We start from the raw sequence: 24,359 nt of genomic DNA, 5'->3' as shown, positions 1-24,359 counted from the left end.
TGGATGAAGTCAATCGAATGTAAAGCTAAAGCCAATTTGGTTGAAGCCAATTGAATGCAAGGCTAAAGCCAATTTGGTTGAAGTCAATTGAATGCAAAGCTAAAGTCAATTTGGTTGAAGTCAATTGAATGCAAAGCCAAAGCCAATTTGATTGAAGTCAATTGCATGTAAAGCTAAAGCCAATTTGGTTGATGCAAAATGATTGCAAGGCTAAAGCCAATTTGGTTGAGATAAATTGAACGCAGATGCTGAAATCAGCACAACTCTCAAAATGGCCGCAATGGGGCGCGAGTCTCAGACTGGCCGGGAAGGAACAAAATCGCCTCCGACGGCCCTTGGTTACGGGGTTGGGGTAGCCCTGCCTAGGAACAAACAAAGCAAGGCTAGCCCAACCCCGTAACCAAGGCAAAGCTAAAGCCAATTTGGCTTACATTAATTGAATGTAAAGCTAAAGCCAATTTGGATGAAGTCAATCGAATGTAAAGCTAAAGCCAATTTGGTTGAAGTCAATTGAATGCAAGGCTAAAGCCAATTTGGTTGAAGTCAATTGAATGCAAAGCTAAAGCCAATTTGGTTGATGCAAAATGATTGCAAGGCTAAAGCCAATTTGGTTGAGATAAATTGAACGCAGATGCTGAAATCAGCACAACTCTCAAAATGGCCGCAATGGGGCGCGAGTCTCAGACTGGCCAGGAAGGAACAAAATCGCCTCCAATGGCCCTTGGTTACGGGGTTGGGGTAGCCCTGCCTAGGAACAAACAAAGCAAGGCTAACCCAACCCCGTAACCAAGGCAAAGCTAAAGCCAATATGGCTTACATTAATTGAATGTAAAACTAAAGCCAATTTGGTTGAAGTCAATCGAATGTAAAGCTAAAGCCAATTTGGTTTACATTAATTGAATGTCAAGCTAAAGCCAATTTGGTTGAAGTCAATTGAATGCACATGCTGAAATCAGCACAACTCTCAAAATGGCCACAAAGGGGCAGGAGTCTGAAAATGGCCTGGAAGGAACGCAGATGGCATCAGAAGGAAGCGTTGATTGGCCTGGGAGCAGAAGGGCCCTCAGGAAGGGTGCGGGTGGGTTGGATCGCTGGGCTGAGGCCGATGGGATGAACTGCAATGAGACCGAGCGCCGCATCCCGCACGCTGCCTGCGATGACCTTGGTAGGGGCTTGTGGCAGAGTGACGGGAAGATCATGGAAAGGGAACGGAGCGGGGATTCGGGTAACGGTTGACCGAACCGAGCTGGCAGTGAGTGTGGGAGGCCTGGAAAGCCGATGGCGTCGCAGGGGGGAAGTCATCGACTGGAAGCGTCGAAGGCATCTTCACCTGTAATACAGAGACACGCTTTAGAAGGAGGAACGCCGAGACCCAAACGGTGCTCACCGTCAGCCCACCCCCACAAAATGTGGAAGCCAAACACCGCTCTAAGAAAAGGCTTCAGAGTAAGGTTAGGAGTATTTAACAGGAAAGGTGTTAGGGTTAGGTACATCAGGATTAGGGTTAGAGTGACCGTTAGGGAAGGCCAAGGCAAAGGCAGGAGCAAAAGGCAAGGAGAACAGCTGAGGGAACGCCAAAACAGAGGGCAAAGGGATGGGAAAGACATGGAGAACGCCAAAGGTCGCGTCAGAGGTCAGGCCCAAGAAGAAGGCCGCAGAGAACGCCAGAATGGAGACCAAAGAGATCGACGCAGAAGGCCAAAATGGAGGGCGAGGTCTGTGAGAACGCTGCAGGGAAGGCCGATGCAGAAGGTCAAGGGCAATGGCCAAAGACAATGTGGCACAAAAGGCCAAAACCAAAGGCAAAGAGAATGCTGTAGGAGAAGACAAAACAAGAGGCCAAAGGGAATGGGCAAAGAAGGCCAGGAGCAATGGCCAAAAAGAACATGGAAGGGAACGCCAAAATAGAAGCCAAAGAGAACGCCGCAGGGAACGCCAGAACAGGAGGCCAAAGGAAATGGGGCAAAGAAGGCCGAGGGCAACGGCCAAAGAGAACGCAGCCAGGAACGCCAGAACTGAAGGCCAAAATAATGCTGTAGGGAACGCCAGAACGGGAGGCAAAGTGAACGTGGCAAAGAAGGCCAAGGACAAAGGCCAAGGGAATGTGGCACAGATGGCCAAAGCCGAAGGCCAAAGAAAACACAGTGAAGGTGGCCAAGGGCAAACAGCCAAGAGAATGCCACAGGGAACGCCAAAACAGGAGGGCAAGAGAACGCAGCAGGGAAAGCCAAGGGCAAGGAGAACGCTGCAGTGAAAGGCTGGAGGCGAGGAGAACACAGAAAGAAAAGGACAGGCAGCATCCAGGGCACCGTGAAGTGCAGAAATGAGCTCTGTGAACCCTACCTTGTGCCTCGCTAAGTAATGAGTAAACACCGGTGGGTGAGCATCGCCCTTACCTGCTGGGCAGACAATTACCGGCCAGCAAAGCGGGGTTCCGGGCATCCCAGGAAATGCAGATTCCGGTTCCTTGCTGCTGCCTGAAGAGCCGCGCATCTCCGTGCTGTCCTTACAGCGCTCAGGAGCAATGCAACTCTGCTGCCACCTGTGGGACACAACGCAGTAATGAAGGCGCTGCCCCGCATGTGTGGGGCTGCACCCTGAGCACAATGCTGTAATGATGACACAAGGGTTGTAATTAATTATAATTAACGTTAGGGATAGAATTAATGGTATTGATAGGGTTGAAGTTACAGATGGTCTAACATCAGTATTCTGCACTACAATTAGGGTTATTTGACAAAACATGGGGCATTATTTTTACGGCAGCATTCAGGGTAAGAGACATTTTCAACACTGGGTTAAGGGTTTGGTCTACAGATACGCTGCAGGTTAACAAAGTTATCGTTAGAACTCCCATTCAGCTGTGGGTTTAGGTCGAGGGTAACATTAATGCTGCCTCCCAGCTCACGCTAGAGTGCTAAAGGCAAAGGGAAGCAGGACACCCAGGGCAGGCAAAGGAAAGCAGAACTCCCGTGGAAAGCCAAGGTAAATGCAAAGCAAACAGCCAAGCTAAGGCAAGGGCAAAAGCAAAGAGAGCACCGATGGAAAGCCAAGGGGAGGGCAAAGAGACCGCAGCAGGAAAGGCCAAGGGCAACGGCCAAAAGAACGCAGCACAAAATGCCAAAACAGAAGGCCGAGGGAGCACGGCATGGAATGCCCAGGCAAGGGCTAAGAAAACATGGCAGGAAGTGCCAGAACAGGAGGGCAAGAGAACGCTGCCGGGAACGCCAAAATCAAATGGTGAAGAGAATGTGGCTACAGAAAGCCAAGGGCAATGGCCAAGAGAACATAGCATGGGACACAATAACAGGGGGGCAAGGGAATGCCCAGACAAGGGCAAGGGCCAAGAGAACGTGGAAGGAAATGCCAAGGATGATGGCCAAGAGAACACGGCAAGAAACGCCAAAACAGGAGGGCAGGAGAACGCAGCAGGGAACGCCAAAACTGAATGCTGAAGTGAATATGGCAAAGAAAGCCAAGGGCAACAGCCAAGAGAAACCAGCATGGAACACAAAAACAGGAGGACAAGAGGATGCCCAACCAATGGCAACGGCTAAGAGAACATGGAAGGAAATGCCAGAACAGGAGGGCGAGAGAACGCGGCACGGAACGCCAAAACTGAATGCTGAAGTGAATGCGGCAAAGAAAGGCAAGGGCAGCGGCCAAGAGAACGTGGCATGGAACACAAAAACAGAAGGGCAAGAGAATGGAGTAGGGAACAGCAAGGGCAAAGGGAATGAAAACGCTGCAGTGAAAGGCCGGAGACAAGGAGAACACAGAAAGAAAAGGACAGGCAGCATCCAGGGCACCACGAAGTGCAATGAAGAGCTGTGGGAGCACCGTGCTGTGCCATGCTAGGGAATGGGTAAACACTGGTGGGTGTGCATTGCCCTTACCTGCTGGGCAGACAATTACCAGCCAGCAAAGCAGGGTTCCAGGCATTCCAGGAAATGCAGATTCCGGTTCCTTGCTGCTCCCATAAGAGCCACGCATCTCCATGCAGTCCTTATGGCACTCAGGAGCGCCGCAGCCTGCTGCCACCTGTGGGACACAAAGCAGTAATGAAGGCACTGCCCTGCAGATGTGCCTCTTTCACAAACCTGCACTCCTTTCTCTGATCAACGTGGCTGCGCTCTGCGCACGATTCTGCTTACCGGCAAGCACTGAGCTGGGAACAACAGACAAGGAGAAGGCTGAGGTACCCAACAACATCCATCTTCCATCTTCTCTGATAACTGCTCATTATACACAGCCCTCACCTTTGGTTTGGTAGGTGGGGATTGAGGAAGCAATGCCGGTCCCACAGACCCCTCCCTATCCTACACTGTGATGGGAGATCAGGTTCTGGAGCACCTGAGGACCCGAGCATCCAGGAGTCTTTGGGTCCTGATGAGACGAGTCCCAGAGCTCTGAGGGAATTCAGTGCTGCAGTCACCGAGCCACTCTCAGTGGTATTTGAGAAGTCGAGGCAGTCAGGTGAAGTCCCTGGTGAGCAGAAAAAAGGTGACAGCACAGCTGTTACTGCAGATATAAAGTGTGACCCTGGGAACTGCCAACATGTCAGTCTCACCTCTGTGCTGCAAAAAGTCATGGAGCAGATCCTCCTGGAAGGGACTCTGAAGCACGTTCCAGTGCGTCACCACCCTCTGTGTGAAAAGCTTCCTCCTAATAACCAACCTAAACCTCCCCTGTCTCACATTAAAACCATTCCCCTTGTCCTATCACGATCCACCCTTGTAAACAGCCATTCCCCTTCCTGCTTATACATTCCCTTCAAGTACTGTGAGGCTGCAATGAGGTCCCCCCCAAGCCTTCTCTTCTCCAGGCTGAACAAGCCCACTTCCCTCAACCTTTCCTTGTAGGAGAGCTGCTCCAACCATCTGATCATCTCAGTGCCTTTCTCTGGACCCGCTCCGTGAGCTCCACGTCCTTCCTGTGCTGGGGGCCCCAGGCCTGGATGCAGCGCTGCAGATGGGGCCTCACAAGAGCAGAGCAGATGGGGACGATCACCTCACTCTCCCTGCTGGCCGCTCCTCTTTTAATGCAGCCCAGAACACAGCTGGCCTTCCAGGCTGCAAGCCCGCTCTGCTGGCTGACGTCCAGCTTCTCATCCACCGGGATCCGCAAATCCTTCTCTGTGGGGCTGCTCTCAAGGTGTTCTTTGCTGAGTTTGCACAAACATCTGGGATTGCCCCTTCATCAGTGACATTGACAGTAGGGTGGAGTGCACCCTAATGACACCGAGCTGTGGGGTGCAGTGACATGCCAGAGGGACGGGATGCCATCCAGAGGGACCTCAACAGGCTGAGTAGTGGCACTCAGCAACGCGCCTTCCAGCCCAGAAAGCCAACCGTATGCTGGGCTCCATCCAAAGATGTGCGGTCAGCAGGCGAAGGGAGGTGGTCCTGCCCCTCTGCTCTGTGCTGGGAGGCCTCACCTGGAGGTGCTGTGTGTGGATGTGGATGCCTGCAGTGCAGGACAGACGTGGAGCTGTTAGAGCACGTCCAGAGAATGGCCACAGATATGAACCGAGGGATGGAACGCCTTTCCTATAAAGAGAGAGAGAGCTGGAGCTGTTCAGCCTGGAGAAGTGAAGGTTCCGAGGTGATCTGGGAACAGCCTTTCAATACCTAAAGGAAAGAACAAGAAAAAAATTTAGCTTAGATATAAAGAAAATCTTGTGCAGTGAGGGTGGTGACACAGTGGAACAGGTTACCCAGACACATGATTGTCACCCTGTCCCTTCCAAGGCGAGGCTAGGTCAGGCTCTGAGCAACCTGATCCAGTTGTGGATGTCCTTGTTTGTTGTGGGGGAGTCACACCAGATCACCATAAATGGCACCAAGTACTCCAGTCGGGATGCTCCACATCAGTCACAGAGCCTCTCTGTGCCAGATCCAGCATTCAGCAGACCAGGGGCCACATTTTGCCACACCGCTGGGTCCCAGAGCTGCAGAGCTGCTTAATGTGGGTCAGGGAATGGGAGGAAGAGGGGTGGGAGTTTGGGAAATTAATAGCATCCCTGACAAATGGGATGAGATATCTGGGGAAACCCTGACTGTAGTCATCCAGAAGAGGACAATCCTTTCTTTCTTATTAACACAAAGCCAGATCTGCCATTAAAACAGAAAGAGCTGTAGGACCCTGGGGTGGTCAGCCACAAGGTGCTCTGACAACGATGCCCTGGGATCCATTATCACTGACAAATCCATAAGGGAGATATTGGAGAGAACCGTAAGACAGGAACGGAACACCTGTGGTCAGTATGCTCGAGCAGTGCAGACTGTATTATACTGAGCGAGGATGAAGCAAATGGCCACTGGGGTTCAGGTCCCAGATGATGCACCTCACTCTATGAGCAGCCATGGAGCTTACAGGGATGGGAGCACAGAACCAGTGGAGCGAGTCCATTTTAAGCCTATTCCATCCCCAAGTGAGTCTCCCCACAGTCATCACAAACCTGCCTGTATACAAGCGATGCGCCAACACGGGGCTTGGGATGTTCCATTACCTGCTCTGCAGTTCTCACACCACTGATTAGAGGAGCCCTGGCAATCCTTAAACCCCATCGAGCTACAAAATAAGATCAGAAGAAACACAAAGCATAATTTAATACATGATAATTATGTACAGAACACCCTTAAACAACTCTGCATAGGTGGAATTAATACATGGCACTGTTCGCTACAGCCATGAAACAGGCTGGGATGATGTGGCAGCAAACAAACTATGTCTGGAGCCCCAGGTTGGAGATTATGTGGTGAAAATCATGACGAGGGAACAGGCTCCACCAGAAGGTAGTGGGCTTAAAGAGACTTGCAAACGCAATCTACAAAATGCAGAACCCCTTTATGGAAGTGCTCTGTCAGCCAACCAGCATTATTGGGGATGATTGAAGCATTCCAGAAATGAGAAAGCATTGAAAGAAAGAAGTGTATACCAATCCCTCCATCAGCAACTCAGAAAGGGAAAGAAACTCTTTCTCTCCCTTAGATAAGAACTGAAGGGCATTGTAAGGACACGCACAGCAGATACAGCTGCTTTATGCCATTTCAGAATCCCCTGAGAAGGTGGAGTTCACAGCCCCGCAATAAAGAAGGAATTGCTCACCCCACTCCAAGTGCTTGCTCCACATCCCAAAGGAAGCAGTCTCCAAGCACAGATGATGCCCTTACAGCTGCCAGCTCTTAAACGTGGTCAGGATCCTCTAAAAAATGGGGAGTTCATAACCCTACAACAGAGAGGAAATCAATTGCCCCATTCCAAAGATAAACACTCACCCCACACTCTAAAGGAAGCAATCTCTAGACAGAGACCCTGCCCTTACAGCTACCAGCCCTTAAACATGGTCAGGATCCCCCAAAAAACACAGAGCTCACAACCTCAAAATAACAAAGGAAATATTCACCCCACATACCCAAAGAGGCAGCCTCCAGGAAGAGAAAACATCCTTACAGCTACAAACCTTTAAATGCTGTCAGGATCCCCCAAGAAAGGAGGGATCACAGCCCTGAAATAAAAAAGGAACCACTCATCCCACTCCAAGGGCTCACCCCACACTCCAGAGGAAGCAGTCCCCAGGTAGAGCTACTACCCTTACAGCTGCCAACCCTTAAAAGTGATCAGAATACCCCAAAAAGGGGAGATAATGGCCCTACAGTAGAGAAGGAAACACATCCCACACACCAAAGTAGACAACCTCCAGATACAGATCCTGACCACATTGAAGGGCTGACGGCTATATGGGCAGGATCTAACAAAAAGAGAAGCCCACAGCCTTGAAACACAGAAGGAATCACTCACCACACTCCAAGGGCTCACCCAAGGCTCCCAAGAAGGCAGTCTCCACGAAGAGATGCTGCCTCTGTGGCTGCCAGCCCTTAAATACGATCAGGGAGGGGTGGAGCCAGGCTCAGCCCTATCTGGTCCCATAGGAGAATTGCTTCCACCTGTGCTCGCAGGGCTACACCCCTCAACAGGTGCTTAATCACTGCTTCAGGCTGTGACCTCACAGTTCCCATAAAGGTATGAAGAAAGAAAAATAAATAAATAAAAAGTAATGACTTTTTTGGTAATTGGGTCTGCCTGTCTAGCAATGGGAGGTTTATCAGTGGATGAGCTATGACAGCCCACGTATTTTGATCCCAATCTGTCCTCAGAGACAATTGGTGATGTTTCTAATAGGTAGGGGAGCACAGATTTCAAAACACAGTAAGATGTAGAGAAGCTGTGTGTGCAGCCTGGACAGCAAAGGGTTGAGATTACCGGTGTGAATGGAGCAAGTGCTGTTGACCAAACTGCCAGGGTCAGCTTATGGCTTCCCAGTGAGAAATGTGTGTCACCTGCTCACTTTGCAATTAAAGACCATCGTGAAAATATTTCAGGATTTGGTGTTGTATGGGAACTGCTGAGTCATGGCCTGAACCTCTGATTGATCACCTGAGGCGAGCCGTGAGTCAGCCAGAGGAGCACAGGTGAAGGCAATTCAATTCACCTGTGTTGCCGGAAGGGGTGGAGCCAGGCTGCACCTCTCCTAGACCTATTTAAGAGCTGGCTACGAGTAGGGAAGGGTTTGTTCTGGAGATTGCCCCTACTGGTGATTTGCAGGTGGACTCAGCATAAGGGTAAGCCTTCCAATTATTCTCTTTTGTTATAATAGTTTACTTTGTCTATCTCTCTTTTTTATTTTGTGATTATAACATCCTAATATTCTTTGATTATATGCGTGTCCTCAGTGGGTGAACCTGGTACTTGCCTCTATGTACTGTTACGTTGGGATGTAGTGCTGGAGTATCACTGGGATTGACAGCGGGGGCTGTTGCTGGGGTGACGTTATTGAGATGATGGGTGATGCCGGGGGTATCACTGAGGTGATACACATCAAGGAGTAATGCTGGAGTGATGCTCAGGGTTGATACTGTGGTGAGATTGGGATGATACTGCAGTGATGTGGTGGGGTGACGCTGTGAGGTGATGTTGGTGTGTATCAATGAGGTTAAACATCAAGGAATGATGTATGTTGACGATATATGTTGGAAATGTAATATAGCACCGAGGAAGCAGTCCAGGAGGTTTATAGACTTGTGGAAGATAGCTTCCTTACGCAACTGGTAGGCGGTGCCCTGCTGGACCTGGTCTTTGCTAACAGAGAAATACTGGTGGGAGAAGTGAAGATTAAAGACCATCTTGGGCAGAGTGACCACGGAACTGTAGAATTATCCATTCTTGAGGATGTCGAATGAGTGACCAGCAAAACCATCTTCTTGAACTTCTAGAGGGCAGACTTTGATCTGTTCAGTGTGCTTGTAGCACGGGTCCTTTGGGAGTCGCTTCTCAAGGGTAAAAAGGGCCCAGGAAGCCTGGACGCTCCTCAAGACAGAAATCTTAAAGGCACAGGAACAGGCTGTCTCTGAATGCCGTAGGAGTAGATGACTGGTGTGGATGAGCTGGGAATTACTGTTGAGACTCAAGGAGAAAAAGAGAGCCTACATCCTCTGGAAGAAGGGGCAGGCTACTTGGGGAGATTATAAAGAAGTAGTTAAGGTATGCAGGGAGGAAGTTAAGAAGGCGAAAGCCCAACTTGAACTCAGATTGGCCTCTGCAGTAAAAGACAATAAGAAAATCCTTTTATAAATATATCAACGGCAGAAGAAGAACCAAAGATAATTATCATCCTATACTTGATGCAGCAGGGAATGTGGTCACTGAGGACAAGGAGAGGGCTGAGGGCCTCAATGCCTTCTTTACATCTGCCTTTAATAGCCAGGCTAGTTATCCTCTGGGTTTTTTATGCCCCGATCTGGAAGTTTGGGACGCTGTTCAGAATATGTCCCCAGCGATTCTGGTGGAGATAGTCAGAGAGCTTCTCCTCCGTCTGGACTGTCACAAGTCCATGGGACTGGATGGGCTGCACCATCAGGTGCTGAGGGAGCTGGCGGGGGTGATTGCTGAGCCCCTCTCGGCGATCTATCAGTGCTCCTGGTTAACTGGTGATGTCCCAGAGGATTGGAGGCTTGCTGATGTGACTCCCATCTTCAAGAAGGGCCGTAAGGAGGATCCGGGGAACTATATGCCTGTTAGCCTGACCTTGGTACCAGGGAAGGTTATGGAGCACATCATCTTGGATGAGATTGCACGGCATGTGCGCAGTGTCCAGGAGATCAGGCCTAGTCAGCACGGGTTCATGAAAGGTAGGTCATGCTTGACCATCCTCATCACCTGGCCCCAAACCTGTCTCCAAATCTAGGGCCCAGATGGATCCCTGCTATGACAACAAAAAGCCCAAACGCCCCAAATTCAGACCCTGAGCAGTATGACTCATTGCACCGTGCCTCGATGTAAGCTGCGTGGACCCCCAGACTGCCCCAAAACAGCACAAAAGCCCGCACCCAAAATACAAAGCAAGTACTGTTGTTGACAAAGCAGTACGCATCCATCAGATCCGGCAAACACTACGCACGTGCCAAGTCCGACACAGCGTGCACCATTCCTGGCACGCCTCCACACCGGCCGCCAGTCGGAACACAGCCCTACGCATGCATTTGCATCGACACAACGCTACGCATGCGCCTTTCTTGGCACACCTGTACGCATGCGCTTTTCTCTTCACAGCATTACGCATGCGGTGTTTTCGGCACACCACCATGCGTGCAGTTCCGCACATTTGCCACACGGTGGCAGCAGAGACCGCGGACCACGATAAATTTTATATTTTGGGGAGAAACTGTCCTATTTTGGGGAGTAAAGTGGCCCCTTGGAGTCCCCAAGGCCCCTCAGAACATCTCAGTGCCCCCCAGCACCCCCTAGAGCCCCTCAGTGCCTCCAGTGTTCCACGGTGCCCCAATGAGCCCCCCAGTGCCCCTCAGAGCAATGCAGTGCCCCCCAGAGCCTCCCAGTTCTCTCCAGTTCTCCCCAAGTCCCCCCACTTCTTTCAGAGCCTCTCAGAACCCCCCAGTGCTTCTCAGAGTCCACCAGTGCACATCAGAGCTCCCCAGGGACCCCCAGTGCCCCTCAGAACCCCCCAAGTGCTCTCCAGTGTCCCCCAATGCCCACCAGTACCCCTAAGAGCCCCCCAAGGCACCCCAGTGTCCCCTCAGAGCCCACAATACACCCCAAAGTCCCCCAGTGCCCCCATGCCCCTCAGAGCCCATGACAGCCCCCCCAGTGCAATTCAGAGCTTCCTATTGCTCCCCAGTATCCTCCCAGAGTCACCGAGTGCCTCTCAGAGCCCCCAGGTACCCAACAGTGCCCCTTAGAGCCCTCCAGGGCCCCTCAGAGCGGGCGGTACCACGCTGAGCGCCGGCAGAGGACCCCTCCCCAACCCGACTTGGTCGGAGCACGGCCACTGCGTGTGGGATTTCCCCGCCGTCCGGGAACGGCTTTTCCCGGACAGGAGCTCAGCAGCACCGGAACGACAACAGTGGCTGGAGCTGCCCTCGGGTACCCGACTGCCGGGCTCCAGCCGGGGCGGGTCAGTCCCACAGCGCACCAGGGAAGGGTCACCCGTCCCGGACCTGGGGCCAGCACCGGTGCCGATGACCCCGGGGCGAGAGGGAAGTCCGCCCCCTCGGTACTCCCCTGTCCCCCCTCCTATTGGCAGCTTCGTAGCAAGCCCCGCGTCACCATTGGCCAGCACCGCCGATGGGCACCGCCCCCGCTGCATCCGCGCTCGGCCCCGCTTGGTCCGGAGCAGCCCGGGGACACCGGGCACGGCGGCGTACGGGGTACCGGTACAGCTGTGACCGAGCACGAAGAGGCCCCGGGAAAATAAACACCCCGTCCCACAGGAGGAGCCCCTGTGGCTCTGGTGCAGGTAAGGGCTGTAGGCGCGGGGCTCGCTGTCCCTGTTATCGTTTCGCGGGGGGCTGCATGCCCGAGATTCTACCCGAACCGCGGCTCTGTGCACTGGGGATCGCTGGGAGGTTCTGGGGTTCACCGGCGGCGGCAACGGAGGCAGCTTCCCCTGTCCGGGTGGCTCTGAAAAGCCGGGGAGGGGGGGCGTGGGAGGGGGATGGAACTATGCGCCGAGAGAACTGAGCGGCTCCGGGCTGCCCCGGGGCTATGTGCTGCATAGTGCGGGAAGAAGGGGGTCCCGGAGGTGTCCCAGGGCACGAGTGTGGGTCTGAGGGCCACGGTGAGGCACAGTTTTGTGGGACGTGTTGATGGGGCAGCTGGGTCTTGTGTGGGGCTCTGCCTCGGCTTTCCCTCTGGATAAAATATGGGACAGCGGCAAAGAGAAGAGGGGTTCACTGCAGCGGTTGAAGAAGCATACTTTGGTCTCCATCTTCCTGCATAGTGGGGGGTGTTTGGGTTTGTGCAGCTTGGGGGAGCTGAACCAGGGTCTGAAAAGGGAAGCGGAGAAGCAGCTCCGGGAAGGATGTGATATGCTGTTCCGTGCACAAACAGGGCCATGGTGCCCAACATGGCTCTCACTCCATGGCAGCCCCAACCTGCACGTGTGGGGGACTTGCGGGGCACCACAGCTCCCAGGGGCCTAGAGCCCTCCCCCCTCCCCCCCAGCACCACAGATGGACCCCTGAGGCTGGGAGGATTCCGCCCGGTGTGACATGAAACTGTCCTGACTGCTGCAGAGCACACCAAGAAGTTTTTAGGGTGCTGCAAACATTGTGTTGTGACCCGAAGACCCTCCATCGCTGGAGGAAGGCTGCAGCAGTGGTCCCATTACAGGACTGTCTCCATCAGGATAAAGTCTATCTGCAAAACTTTGCTTAGCTTTGCCCTTGCTGCAGCCTTACAGGGGCAGGAAGTGTGCACTGTGCTGTGCAGCCTCGGCACTGCTGCTTCCCCCTCTGTTTTGCACTTCCCCATCGCTCTCCTGAGCCTCTGTCTCCTCCTGGTGAGGGAGAAAGGAAGTTTCTCTCTCACAAGAGAGAGTGGTCGTTGTCTGCCTGATAAGGGAAGGAGGAAATAGAAGGCGAGATGGATGCTCCAAAATGCTCCCTTCCTCCTCCTCGTGTTGCAGCTGCTGAGCCCCTGGGTATGATGACACCACCAGATCTCCAAGCATGGCATAGAGGTGCTTTCCCCAGGGGCCCCCTCCAGGTGCCAGCAGCTGTTCCCACGCAGCGTCCATGGCCATGTCCCCAGGGAAGGGAGCACTGTGGGAGCCCTCTTCCTTCCCATGCCTGAGACTGGGGCTGGTAGTGGGAGCTCCTCACCCAGCTCCATGCGTGGCCATGTTGGAGCTGCTGGGCACACTGAAGTTCCCAGGTGCCCATTCAGATCTGGGACCAAGTCAGGTGTTTCCCAGCCCTGCAGGCTGCTCGGGGATGCTGGGCTCGTTGCAAAGGAGCTTGTTGCAATGTTCTTGGCTTCTGTCCCATTGGGTGGCAGGGGGCACCAGGATGAACAGTGATGGGTGCATGCAGGGTGCTGCAATGACTCTTCCTGTGGTCTGGCTCTCCCCTTCTCTCAGGCCTTCTGTGCTGCCTTTGGCCCCTTGTCACCAAGGTGATTGTGCCCTGTGTGCACCACTCTGCTGTGCTGCAGGAATGGGCAAGACACTTTTTCCTGCAGGGATTTCAGGTTATAAAAGCTCAAAAACCCCCAAAGGCATTTTGCCATCTTGGGTAGACTCTTCCCCTTTTTTTGCTTCTGCTGAAGATCTGGGCTTGTGCTCCTGACCCCAGCACAGCCACCAGCAGGATGGCATGGGGCTGTGAGCAGTACTGGAGCAGCTCTGAGCACTGCTGTGTTGCTGCTGCACGGCCGAGGGAAAGGGAGTCATGGCCCAGAATTCAACAATGAGTCCCAGAACAGCAGAGCAGGGCCACACAGCAACCAAGTGAGGCACTGCGTAGGGCTCAGGGTTCGTCCCCACAGTGTTCTTTGTCCCCTGCCCTCACTGTGCTCCTGTTCACTCTGTTGGGTCATAAGGTTTCCCCTGTGCTGCAGGGTGCTTCCCCTCTGGCCTCATTCTGCTCTGCACGCATGTTCCTGCAGGGCTGTGTGCACCCATGACAACACACACACAGAGCAGTGACAACCGAAGGTACTGGCTTCCTTCTATGTCACCCAGCATGTGGCTGGGAGGGCTGAGCACTGTGGGGTCAGGCTCTGGTTACACCCCAGCAGCTCTGGCCCTTCTCCTGTGATCTGGCACAGCAGTGAGGTTTAATTAATTAATGTTGGTTGGGCACTTGGTGGTTGGCAGAGGAAAGTGATAGGGGCGGCACTGGGGAGCAGAGCAGCAATGCGGCACAATGCATGCATCTCCCTGAGTGGCAGTGGGGGGGTGTAGCACACACAGCATAGAGAACCAAGGAGATGGCAACCCTGAAATGTTGACTTTTAGCATTGGCCCTAATAGGAGACAGTGGTGCTGCCCTCAGGACTGTGTTGGAGGGAATGGAAGTGTGGTGGGGTGGGCAGGAACATAGCTGGGAGGTGGAGGCGCTCCGAGCTCAAGCCCTCCTTTCTGCACACTTGCTCCACATTGCCCCATGCATTATTGAAGTGTGTTTGCATTTCTGCATCAAATATTCATCCCGCTGCCATGGGAGCTGCTGTGGGGTTGCCAGGAGTGCAGTGGGGTTGTATGGTGAAGTGCTGTGGGCACCTGGTGATTGGCACCTGGATCGACACCAGTGTGGGGTGAGTGTGGGGTGTGAGACTGGGACTCCCCTGACCCCAGTAATGGGGTTTTTGTTCCCTCTGTGGATGAGAATTTCATCCCCCAGACCAGAGGGTCTCCTCCTTCTCCACCCCACCTCTGCACCTCCTGTTCCTGTATCTCCAGGTCTCTTTCTGCTCCTGCAGCTGAGCTGCTTTCAGTGCTTAACCAAAGCCCTGAGCTGAAACAAGGACCTTGCATTTGCCCAGCCTGGCAGGAACTCATTGCAGTGCTTTGGGGTGTGTTGGAGCATCACCTTCACAGGTCCCACAGGATATCTGGATATAGAACCCAGTGCAGATGTTGCAGCCTTCAGCAGAGCCCCATGGCGTGGCCATGCCTTCAAGTCCTGCTGGAGTCTGCAAAGCTCCCAGGAAGCTCGACTTTTCTCAGTTGGGTTCAGATTCCTGGAAAAAAGTCCAAAGAAATGACAGTGGCTGTGTGCAAAGCCACCATTCATTGCCAGGGCGACGCTACACTGTGCTCTTCCAGAGCAGGGCTCAGTGTACAGTAGTGCTGCTCTTTCAGTAGCAGACCCTGGGTTTCAAGGGCGTTTTCATTAAGAAGAAGAAGGAAAAAAAAACGAGCCCAGCATAGGGCTGCAGACTTGAGTGACAGGAAGGAAATTTGGTGGTTTATTTCAGTCTGCAGACTGCTCAGTAGGGCAAAGCAGACTTTTCCGCACACTGATAGTGGTGACAGCCCCTCCACCAACAATGGGACCAGGGGTCAGTGGGACCCTTCCCAGCAGGAAAAAGCCCATAAAATCTCCCATTGGGAGCTGATTGAATCTTTGGGGTGTGGAAGCTTCCCCCGGGATCAATGCAGAAGCAAAGTCCATGATTGCAGTTGAGTGTTTTGGAGGAGTGGGAGCTTCCTATTTTTTCATGATTCCATGGGTGGAGTTTGCTTTTGCTCATTGCCTGTGGTTGCCCAACAAAGAGCTCAGGCGTGGGAATCTCTATTTATACAGGCACTGCTCCTGCTCAGCATCCTGTAGCACTGGGAGCATTCAGGGCACAAAGCCCATTGCCAATGGGGGGGCTCATGGCCTGGGATTGCGGCTGGGGCCATTTGTGAGCCCAAGACATGGGCTCAGCTCTGGCAGCACCGTGTGTATGGGGCAGTTGGCAGTTCTCCTCTCTGTATCTAATTTATTCTCACTCTGGCAGTGTCCTTTAGCTTCAATATTTCTTTTCCCTCCACGATCAAGAGAACCAATGGTGATGTATTTATAGAGCAATCCCTTCCCTGCTCTCCTTTTACCATTCTGACTGTGCTGCATGCAGATAATTGCATAAGCAACCTGCATCTCTCACTCATCCTCGCACTGGAACAGCTGTCACCACACAGAGCTGCACGTGGCTACAATGGGTGACTCAGCCCCACCTGTCTCAACCTACAGGAAATGAGTCAGGTTGTAAGGAAGCAGTAAAGTGATGGGACAGGAGCCCTTTCCTGCAGTGCAGTGCAGTGGCAATCTTGGGAAGTAGAAGAGTGAAGGTCTCATGGGAATTGTACTGCAGTTTTACCCCAGCAACTAGGGAAGAGAGTCAGGAACACCCCATAAGTCATCCCTAAACCAAAGCTGGGGTGTGAGCTCCTCTCCTCTGGCAGCCAGAGCCTCCTGAGGAAGAGCTGCTCCTTGTCTTACCTTTAGTGCGAGGTGTGCGGGGAGGAGAGGATGTAGGGGCAGTTCCAGGATGTGGGCTGAACCATGTGTGCCTCTTTTTCCCCGCAGAGATGGACACCTTCAGCACCAAGAGCTTGGCCTTACAGGCCCAGAAGAAGCTCTTGAGCAAAATGGCTTCCAAGACCATGGCCAATGTCTTCATTGACGACACAAGTAGCGAGATCTTGGACGAGCTTTATCGAGCCACGAAGGAGTACACCCACAATCGCAAAGAGGCCCAGAAGATCATCAAAAACCTCATCAAGATTGTGATGAAGCTGGGCGTGCTGTACCGCAATGGGCAGTTCAGCCCTGAGGAGCTGCTGGTGATAGAGCGCTTCCGCAAGAAGGTGCACACCTTGGCCATGACAGCGGTCAGCTTCCACCAGATAGACTTCACCTTTGACCGCAGGGTCATGTCAAGTGTGCTGACAGAGTGCCGAGACCTCCTGCACCAGGCTGTCAGCAGCCACCTGACGGCCAAGTCACACTCCCGCATCAACCATGTCTTCAACCACTTTGCAGACTACGAGTTCCTCTCAGCCCTCTACGGGCCAGCTGAGCCCTACCGCACCCACCTGAAGAGGATCTGTGAAGGTGTCAATAAGATGCTGGAGGAGGACAACATTTGAAGCCATTGGTGGCAACATGACTCAGCATCCCTTTACCTATGAGCCTGAAGACAGGACATACAGACATTTTGGTGATGACAGGGCTTTGTCTTCTTCTCTGTGATGCTAACTCTCTCATTTTCTACTCTTTATATAAAAGACCGAACCTCCTGACTTTGTCCGTTCCTTGCCCAGGATCTGCAAACCTTGCTCCTGGCTGAGTTCTTTGCAGTGCTCCAGGGCTTCTGGCTCCCTGGGCTCCTGCTATATTCTTGGTTTTCCTTTGCCCATGAAGTGCTCTTAGCTCTGAGTCCAAGGAACTGGCCACAACTGGATTCTCCACTTTGAACTTGACTGTAATCCTTCTATAGAAAACAAACCAAAGACTGGCAGTGTGCAACACCAATCCAAGCAGATGGGCAGCTGCTTGGCGAGGAGGTGTGATACCATTATCATGGCTCTATTTTGGCAAGGTCTCAGCACCTCCATGACACAGTGGGAGCAAGCCATGCTCTAGGTTTACACTGCCCAGCTTAGGAGGGTACTTCTGTGCCTTGCAGGCTGGAAGGGGTTTTGGCCTCCCAAGGGCAAGTCCTGGCAACCAGAAAGATCCCCAATTGCACGGGTGAGCAGTGGTCCCTCAGGGCTGGAAGCACACTGGTGGCCCTGTGTTCTCCTTCATCCTGGGCTCAGCTGGGATCCCCAAACAGCCTCCTGTGGATGGTATCACTGTGATCACTCAGATGCCTTCCATTGTCATTGTCCCAAGTATTTCACACATTTTACATGTCCTTGAGTGAGTTCTAATTGTTTTTTACAAAACTCTGTAGCCCTTATGAGTTATTTAAATAAACTCAACCGGTTTGGCTTGGTGCTCTGTGTGGTTCGTACAAAGCGGTGATGGTCACCAAACAAATGCGATGGGCACTAGCTTGCTAGGTTTATCCTTTGCATGAAGACTGCTCACTGTGCCTGACGCTTCTGCTTTCCCTTTCCCTGGCTTGACAACAAAGATCCTCCTCCTCAAACCGCTGCTCCCTGGCACAGCAGTGCTGCACAGCCAACGCTGAGGTGGTAGGAAAAACCATGGTGCAAAATCAGCACCAAAGGTATGGGGTCCTGCACATGCACCCACATGCTTTCCTGCATCAGTCCCTGTGCTGCACAGCAGGAATAAAAAAAGCACAACCCCAGTGACAAAAGGGAAGGGGCAGCCTTACAGTGCATTGTGCTCTCAGCATAGATGCACCAGCCTTGGCCCATTTCAAACATTGATCTTTGCTTTGAAAATAGACAAGTCACTGCGCAATATCAGCTGGCCTTATCTTGGTGACTTTCTTGTTCCTTGTGCTCTGTGGGATGTCTCCAGTGCTCACAGGTACAACCCAGCCACTCGCATCCACTGCTCCCTTCCTGCTGCCAGCTCAAGGCAGTGCTAAATTTCAGCCTTTAATAGTAACAGAAAGCCTCTACCTCCGTCATTTCATAGGCATGGCTCTAAGTATCGCGGCTAATTTAATTGTGCAAAGCAAGCTCAGGATGTGGAGTAAGGCGCATATACATGCATGAGCATAGGAGAATGCAGCCAAGAGTCACAGAGTTGTTGGCCCTTTTGAGAAGGCAGAGAAGGGTAGGCTTTGGTGTGCAACGTTTGAGAACAGATGTTCCTATCTCCATTGCGCTTTCTGCAACTGTCAGGTATATGCCTAAGAGTATAGCTGGGGCTGCTAACAGCTCTGCACCGCTTGGTGGAGTATCGGTAGATGCAGAGAACACAAAGTGGAATGGAGCTGATGGATGCTGCTGCGCTGGCAGCCAAAAATGCTTCACTGTTCCGTTCTTGATGCGCACATCAGCACCAGCTGCATCATGTTCCTTAACTGTATGAAGCATCTCTGCTCAGAGTAGTCCCTACTGAATCACAGCTGTTTTCTTTGTCCCCAAGGGTTCTTACTCTCCTGTGCGAGAGAGAGGACCAAGCTCAACTCACAAAGTGCCTGGCACCAGCTTTCCCTCACTTTCAAATCCCTAATCTGAATGTTCTTCCCTGCACCCCACAGCAAACACACACCTCATCCTCAAACCCACTTTCCCATCCTGGTGAAGCCATGGAGAGCTCACCCTCTGCTAGCAGAGCCACCTCACAACCTAGATTTCTATCCCAACACTGGCCATCTGAGTCTGGGAAATGAGTCCCTTTGATTCTGTTTTGCTGACTCCCTCCAAGCAGCTGGTTTAAGGGAAAGAGATCACTCCTCAGACCTGCAGGTTATCTGCAACTCCAGGAGCCACCCAATGGAGAAAGAAACGTCCAGGAACACTCTGGAAAACAAAGCCTGTAAAATTCCCAGTGCAAAGTACTCTCAAAGTTGAGGAAACTCCAACAAAACAGAAAAGCTAACAATGACCACAGTTGACACCAGGCACCAGCTCTGGGCAAAGCACCTATCATGACAGCACTGGGTTACAGATTCCTGTGGGCTGCTGGGATACCTCTTGGATGTGCAGAACCCCCATAAACCTGCAGCCACCTCCTGCACGACATCTCAGCAACTGCTGGCTAAGTAAGCGCTGAACTGGATTGCTAGGCATCCAGTTGGAGAACAGGAATCATAGACCAAAGCAAACCCAGGTGAGAAGATGATGCTTTATTTGTATATTTACGCAGGATAGGAATTCCACATTCCCTCGCTGTTAATATTTTAGATAAGAAAAAAAATGCTTCTGTACATAGAAAATAGTCCTGCACTGTTACTGAGACGTGAAAGTGTTGCTTGGATTGATTCCTGGGTTGTGCCAGAATAAGAAACTGCCTTCCCCATGCCAAGTTATCCCAATCTGCAATCTGCACTAGGACAGGAACAGAACATCCTCTCCAATTAAGCCAGTGATGGTTTTCCACAGTAGCACATAAGAAGTCAATTGGCTTTGACCAACCCTACCCCTTCCTTCCCCCTTCTACCCAATTTAATTTGTTTCTTCTGTAAAGCTTCCAGAGAAAGAAACCCTGTTACTACCTTCCAGAGACTCCAGGGTTAACAACTTTCATTTAGGAGTTCTTGCTTAAATCCAGCTGCTGCATTGCTCCTCCTAGCAAGGAAGATAAAGTGCTGTTTTAGAGGGCTGCTTTACCATATTCAGCAGATCACTGAAGTAGAAAGCAGGCAGCAGAATGGCTGGCTCTAGATCAGGATTTTCAGAGGATGTTTCCAGCTGCAAAGCACACTGTTACTCTGACACAAGACAGAACGCATTTTTCTCAACACCTCAACACCCCACTTGTCTTGGACCCTAGCGCACCTCAATATGGAAAACATGAAAGGTTTGGCCAACTGAAATAACTGCCAATAATAAGTAAACTCCATTGTCTGCCATGGTCTCCTGGCCGAAACACCGCCCAACAGCATCTTCAGAGTCACAGCTCATCATGGGGAGTTTTTGCTACAATCACGAGTTTCGACAGTTCAAAACGGAACTTGCCTTCCCTGTGAGACACTACAAAGAGAAAAAACAAGTACAGGATAAACAAATGGTAAGGTATAAATAAAACAGCTCTGCTGGTTCCCTTCCAGGATGATAAAAAGCCAGCAAGTTGGACACTGACGTTCTTTACATGCACAGTACAAGCACACTGTGATAAACCCATTCTTCCCTATGCCAATTAACACTTAAACAGGAAGGGGACCTGCAAAATCTTGCTGCCAACTATGGATCATGAACACTACACTGCTGACTCCATAATGTGCAGTGTCTGCCTCCATGCTGTCATCTATTGGCTTTAAGCTTAACTGCTCATCTCCTGGTAGACAACCAGGCTTGTCTCCCACACCAGGCCCTTTTTCGTGTAGTTTTCGCAGTCACAGACCTGTCGTTTCAGTGATTTCGAATTCTTCCTGTTTTAAGGGGATGTCACTCTGTGCACCCACTGCAGCTTGAGACTGAAACAGGAAGGAAAAAAAGCTTATGCAATTGAGGTCATCTAAGAAGCTAGTGCATCTAAAGCAAATAAACAACAGCACATTTTGAAAACGAACAAACTTGTATTTTAATAATGTGGAGTGAAAGAACTACACCTGCAAAGGAAACCTGAAGGAAAATTCCTGGCTAGGTTTCCATTTCCTTTTAAACCACAAACTAGCAACCTTCAGATGACTGAAAGTCGAAGAGATGGAAGAATGAATTTGCTGAGACAAATCAAGGTGCTCCTTGTCCTGTGCATCCTGGCAGGATGGTGTCTTTTGGAGCCAATGACATTGGCAAAACCAGCAGATAACCCACAGCATACAAGGAGCAGAAATTAAATAGTGCTGGAGGGTCTTTCTGCAGACACTCGGTCCTGACTGCCACCACTCTCTAATTAAGGGCATGTTGGAGTATATTTTACTGGACAGATGTCTCATGAAAGTTTTCAATGTTCAACCCATGTTTTACAGCAGCTTCCCACATGCCTATATCAGAGTCATCAGCTTGGACTTACATAAGCCATGGCGTATTCTATCTTGGCTCCTTTCACTTCTGATTTAAACTGGGTGAAGAAGAGGTAAGACTTCCCTTGGGGCCTAAAATAAGAACACAGCCTTTGGCATCTAAAGCAGGGAAAGGTTATAATGGGAGGTGAGATCATAGGGAAGGGTCAGGCACAGTAGCACTCTGATTCTTGGCTCTCTCTAGGCCACAAGCATTAGAGACCATCCTGCTCTGACTTTCCAGTGAAGGGGCAAATCAGGCAGCTTCTTCTAATCCCTGCTGTTGGTAGAGAGGGTGGAAGTGTAGAGGAGTGGCAGGATACACAGCTCCCTCCCTCCACAGCCATCTCTAGCTCTTTTGCAGCTTCAACTAGTATAGTGAAGAAATCGGGGAAGAAACATCACCTGGCTTGTGAGACCTCCCAGAGTCACAGCAACTCCCAGGAGAGGAAAGCCAGGAAGCACCATCCCTGCTGCCACAGGGAAGAACCCTGGCCAAGCCACCACCTGGCTTGTTGCTTTTCAGGTTAAACCACACACCTCCAGACAGAGCAGGAGAAGAGCAGGTTGTCTTCACTGACTCCAATGTTCATCTGCCATTGCTGCAGAGGGGAAAAGCCCCAACAGTTAATCTTGAGAAACATCTCCCATTTTCCAACTCATCCCCGCCTCCTAGGTGCAGGAGCACCACTGTGAAATTGCAAAACATAATTACAGAACAGCTGTTGATGGCCCCTTCTATTTTGTTTGCACAAAGCAGGAGCCCTGGTCACTCTTTCTCTCTTCCCCACAATTTCATCAGTGCAGTTATAGAAAAGAGTACAAGTCTCATACCATTTTACAATAAAATAAAAGGACCTGGTTCTATGCAGAGTTTCCTAAAAACTAAGGAGTTACTCCTCCAAGGCCCTTCCTACCTACAGGGGCACGAAATGATAACTCTGTTCTCCATTGAAAGCATTTGGCCCCAAGATTCATTAAAACTTACAAATGTCATGGCCTTGTGTGCCACAGCATTGTTGCAACACACAGAGGACGCTTCCATTAAAGAAGCAAACCCAACAACGCTATTTTTGCTAACATATGGTGTCGGAAACGGTGCCACCACCCTCCCTCAGCTCCTGGGCCCTGGAATCAGCTGATCACAAAGGAAACCACTTCCTTCTTGTAGAAAAAGAAGTTTCTTGTCCTGGCCACAACTAAACCTAGGGGACAAAATGATGACTGACCAACTGAGGCTTCTGGCAGAACAGCAGCCTTTTATCTCTGAGGCACATCAGTCCTTCTCAGTTACTACTGCTGTCAGCACTGATAACAACAGAATCCTGTTCTGTGCAGCCAGACTGAGCGCAAAGGAAGAATCCAAATTGCCAACTCACCTCATTCGTTCCTCCCTGAGCAGAGTACGTGAAAGTGCAGGTGTAATCTCCCTAGAGAAAGAGAAGATCAGCAGCCTGGCCATGGAGTGACAAACTGTGTGAATCTACCTGTTCAACATCAGTACTTCACCAACATGAAACATGGGAACACCTGAGAAGGCCATAAGGGGTGTGGGCACAGAGGATCCCCCACTGGTCTGACCCTAGGAAGAGCCCCAATATTGGTGGGGGCTGCAAAGCCCTCATCCAGGAGGTGCTCTGGGGGTCTCAACAGAACCCTGAGGATCTGGGCTAGGGAGTGGGCAGAAAACTGTAGTTCCCATCTCACCAGATCCCCTCAGCACACCTTTCCCTAGAGACTCCTCCTTCCCTTGGAGCCCCTCACTTTCCCTTGAAGCATCTCCTTCCACTGAACTCCCCTCTCGACCCGGCCTAGGGAGTTCTTGGTCACAGGGATCATCCCATCCTAGTGGCGACACGTTTCCTTCAGCTAGTGGCCATTCTTTGGCGCCCCAGACCCCTTTCTCTTTGGAGACCCGATCCCAGTTCCTTCCTTCCTAGAGATCTCATTCCTTTGTAGTCCACCCCCACCTGAAAGCCCCTTTCCCAGGCATCGCTCCCACAGCAACCGGCCCAGATCCCCCACCTCCCACCCCTGTCATCTACCACTCGACCCGCCCTTCCCTGCTGTCAGCCAATCCCCGTGCCAGCAGCAAGGAACGACATGCGTTCCCACCAATCAGCGAGAGACGCGTACACTCTCCTCTCCCCGTCCCTCCTCTCCCCTTACCAGGCTCCGGGAGAAGGAGTGAGCCTCTCCGCCGGGCCTCACGTCGAAATCAGCTGTGCTTGCCTCCTCCGCGGCCCGGACCGCTAAGCATAGCACGGCGGCCGGCACCACCGTGGCCCACAGCCACCGACTGCTCCGACCGCAGGGCGCCGCCATCTTGAAAAGGAAGCCCGCGCTACGGCGGGCGGAAGGGGTCAGTGCGGGCGGCGAGCGGTTAGGGGGCGCCGTGGCGGCCATCTTGTGTGTGGGCAGGGAGCCTGGGCCGGGACGTAGCGGAGTGAGGGCAGGGGCTCTTCACGACTGGGACAAAGAGCCATTAGGATATGGGACAAAGTGACGGCGTCTACGTGGACAGCGCCCCTGGAGCCATCCCGCGGGCTGGCCATTTCAGGGCTGCGTGTTCCCCTTTTTATGGCCTTGTGTTTGCTCTCAGAGAGAGCGAATCCCCACAGTATTTGATAGACACAGAAATAAGCAGCAGAAGGTGAAGGAAGTTAAGGGTTTTTTTTTCATGTGTGCTGCAGGTTTGCTTTGATAAGGAGTTACTTTATAAAGAGCTGGGCTAGGAGGGATAATGTTTGAGTTAGAGAGCTGCAGTTGTGGCCAAAAATCTCAGAGCTCTGGCATTTGAGATTCAGATGGAAGGAAAAGCACCTGAATGGGCTGTAGGCATCCCTGTTCTTTGCAGAGCGGGACAAGATGGTCTTTAGAGGTCCCTTTCAACACAAAACATTCTGTGGTTCTATGAAAGGGGCAGAGAAAGCTCCTTTCACCAACCAAGAAAAGAAAAAAAAAAAAGAACCTGCTAC

The 24,359-nt window shown here is 51.7% G+C and overlaps 2 protein-coding genes and 1 long non-coding RNA gene across 5 annotated transcripts; 1 reads left to right on the top strand and 2 right to left on the bottom strand.

Moving 5' to 3' along the window:
* Positions 1-203: 203 nt before the first annotated feature.
* LOC128088928 (uncharacterized) lies at positions 204-10,770 on the bottom strand. Of its 3 annotated transcripts, XR_008210412.1 has the most exons (4): positions 7,111-10,770; positions 4,354-6,573; positions 3,897-4,041; positions 204-1,330 (listed from the first exon to the last, which is right to left on the bottom strand). It is a non-coding gene; the product is annotated as an uncharacterized LOC128088928 (long non-coding RNA). The 3 variants fall into 3 exon arrangements; XR_008210413.1 differs by lacking the exons at positions 204-1,330; positions 3,897-4,041 and having other exon boundaries at positions 4,218-6,573; positions 7,111-7,231; positions 7,804-10,770; XR_008210411.1 differs by lacking the exons at positions 204-1,330; positions 3,897-4,041 and having other exon boundaries at positions 4,218-6,573.
* Positions 10,771-11,625: 855 nt separating this feature from the next.
* On the top strand, positions 11,626-17,788 carry TNFAIP8L1 (TNF alpha induced protein 8 like 1). The gene is made up of 2 exons (XM_052699844.1): positions 11,626-11,812; positions 16,374-17,788. The coding sequence occupies exons 1-2, from the start codon at positions 11,641-11,643 to the stop codon at positions 16,934-16,936; spliced, it is 735 nt and encodes a 244-aa protein (XP_052555804.1). The 5' UTR covers positions 11,626-11,640; the 3' UTR covers positions 16,937-17,788.
* A 1,760-nt stretch (positions 17,789-19,548) lies between these two features.
* MYDGF (myeloid derived growth factor) lies at positions 19,549-23,802 on the bottom strand. The gene is made up of 6 exons (XM_052699754.1): positions 23,551-23,802; positions 22,761-22,811; positions 21,922-21,983; positions 21,393-21,474; positions 20,781-20,853; positions 19,549-20,410 (listed from the first exon to the last, which is right to left on the bottom strand). The coding sequence occupies exons 1-6, from the start codon at positions 23,785-23,787 to the stop codon at positions 20,331-20,333; spliced, it is 585 nt and encodes a 194-aa protein (XP_052555714.1). The 5' UTR covers positions 23,788-23,802; the 3' UTR covers positions 19,549-20,330.
* Between the last annotated feature and the right edge of the window lie 557 nt (positions 23,803-24,359).

This window comes from Tympanuchus pallidicinctus, unplaced genomic scaffold (assembly GCF_026119805.1).
Source record: "Tympanuchus pallidicinctus isolate F22 unplaced genomic scaffold, pur_lepc_1.0 scaffold38, whole genome shotgun sequence".
Taxonomy (NCBI): Eukaryota; Metazoa; Chordata; class Aves; order Galliformes; family Phasianidae; genus Tympanuchus; species Tympanuchus pallidicinctus.
Note: the sequence above shows the minus strand (reverse complement) of the source record. Positions and strands in the feature narration are given on the sequence as shown.

Excerpts from the sequence above, each read along its gene's own strand:
- TNFAIP8L1 (XM_052699844.1), top strand. The coding sequence starts at position 11,641 with ATGGGCACCGCCCCCGCTGCATCCGCGCTCGGCCCCGCTTGGTCCGGA. Across the intron at positions 11,813-16,373 it reads CCCCTGTGGCTCTGGTGCAG|AGATGGACACCTTCAGCACC; the intron begins GTAAGGGCTGTA and ends TTTTCCCCGCAG.
- MYDGF (XM_052699754.1), bottom strand. The coding sequence starts at position 23,787 with ATGGCCGCCACGGCGCCCCCTAACCGCTCGCCGCCCGCACTGACCCCT. Across the intron at positions 22,812-23,550 it reads ACTCCTTCTCCCGGAGCCTG|GGAGATTACACCTGCACTTT; the intron begins GTAAGGGGAGAG and ends CTCTTTCTCTAG. Across the intron at positions 21,984-22,760 it reads CTCAGGGAGGAACGAATGAG|CAATGGCAGATGAACATTGG; the intron begins GTGAGTTGGCAA and ends TCCCCTCTGCAG.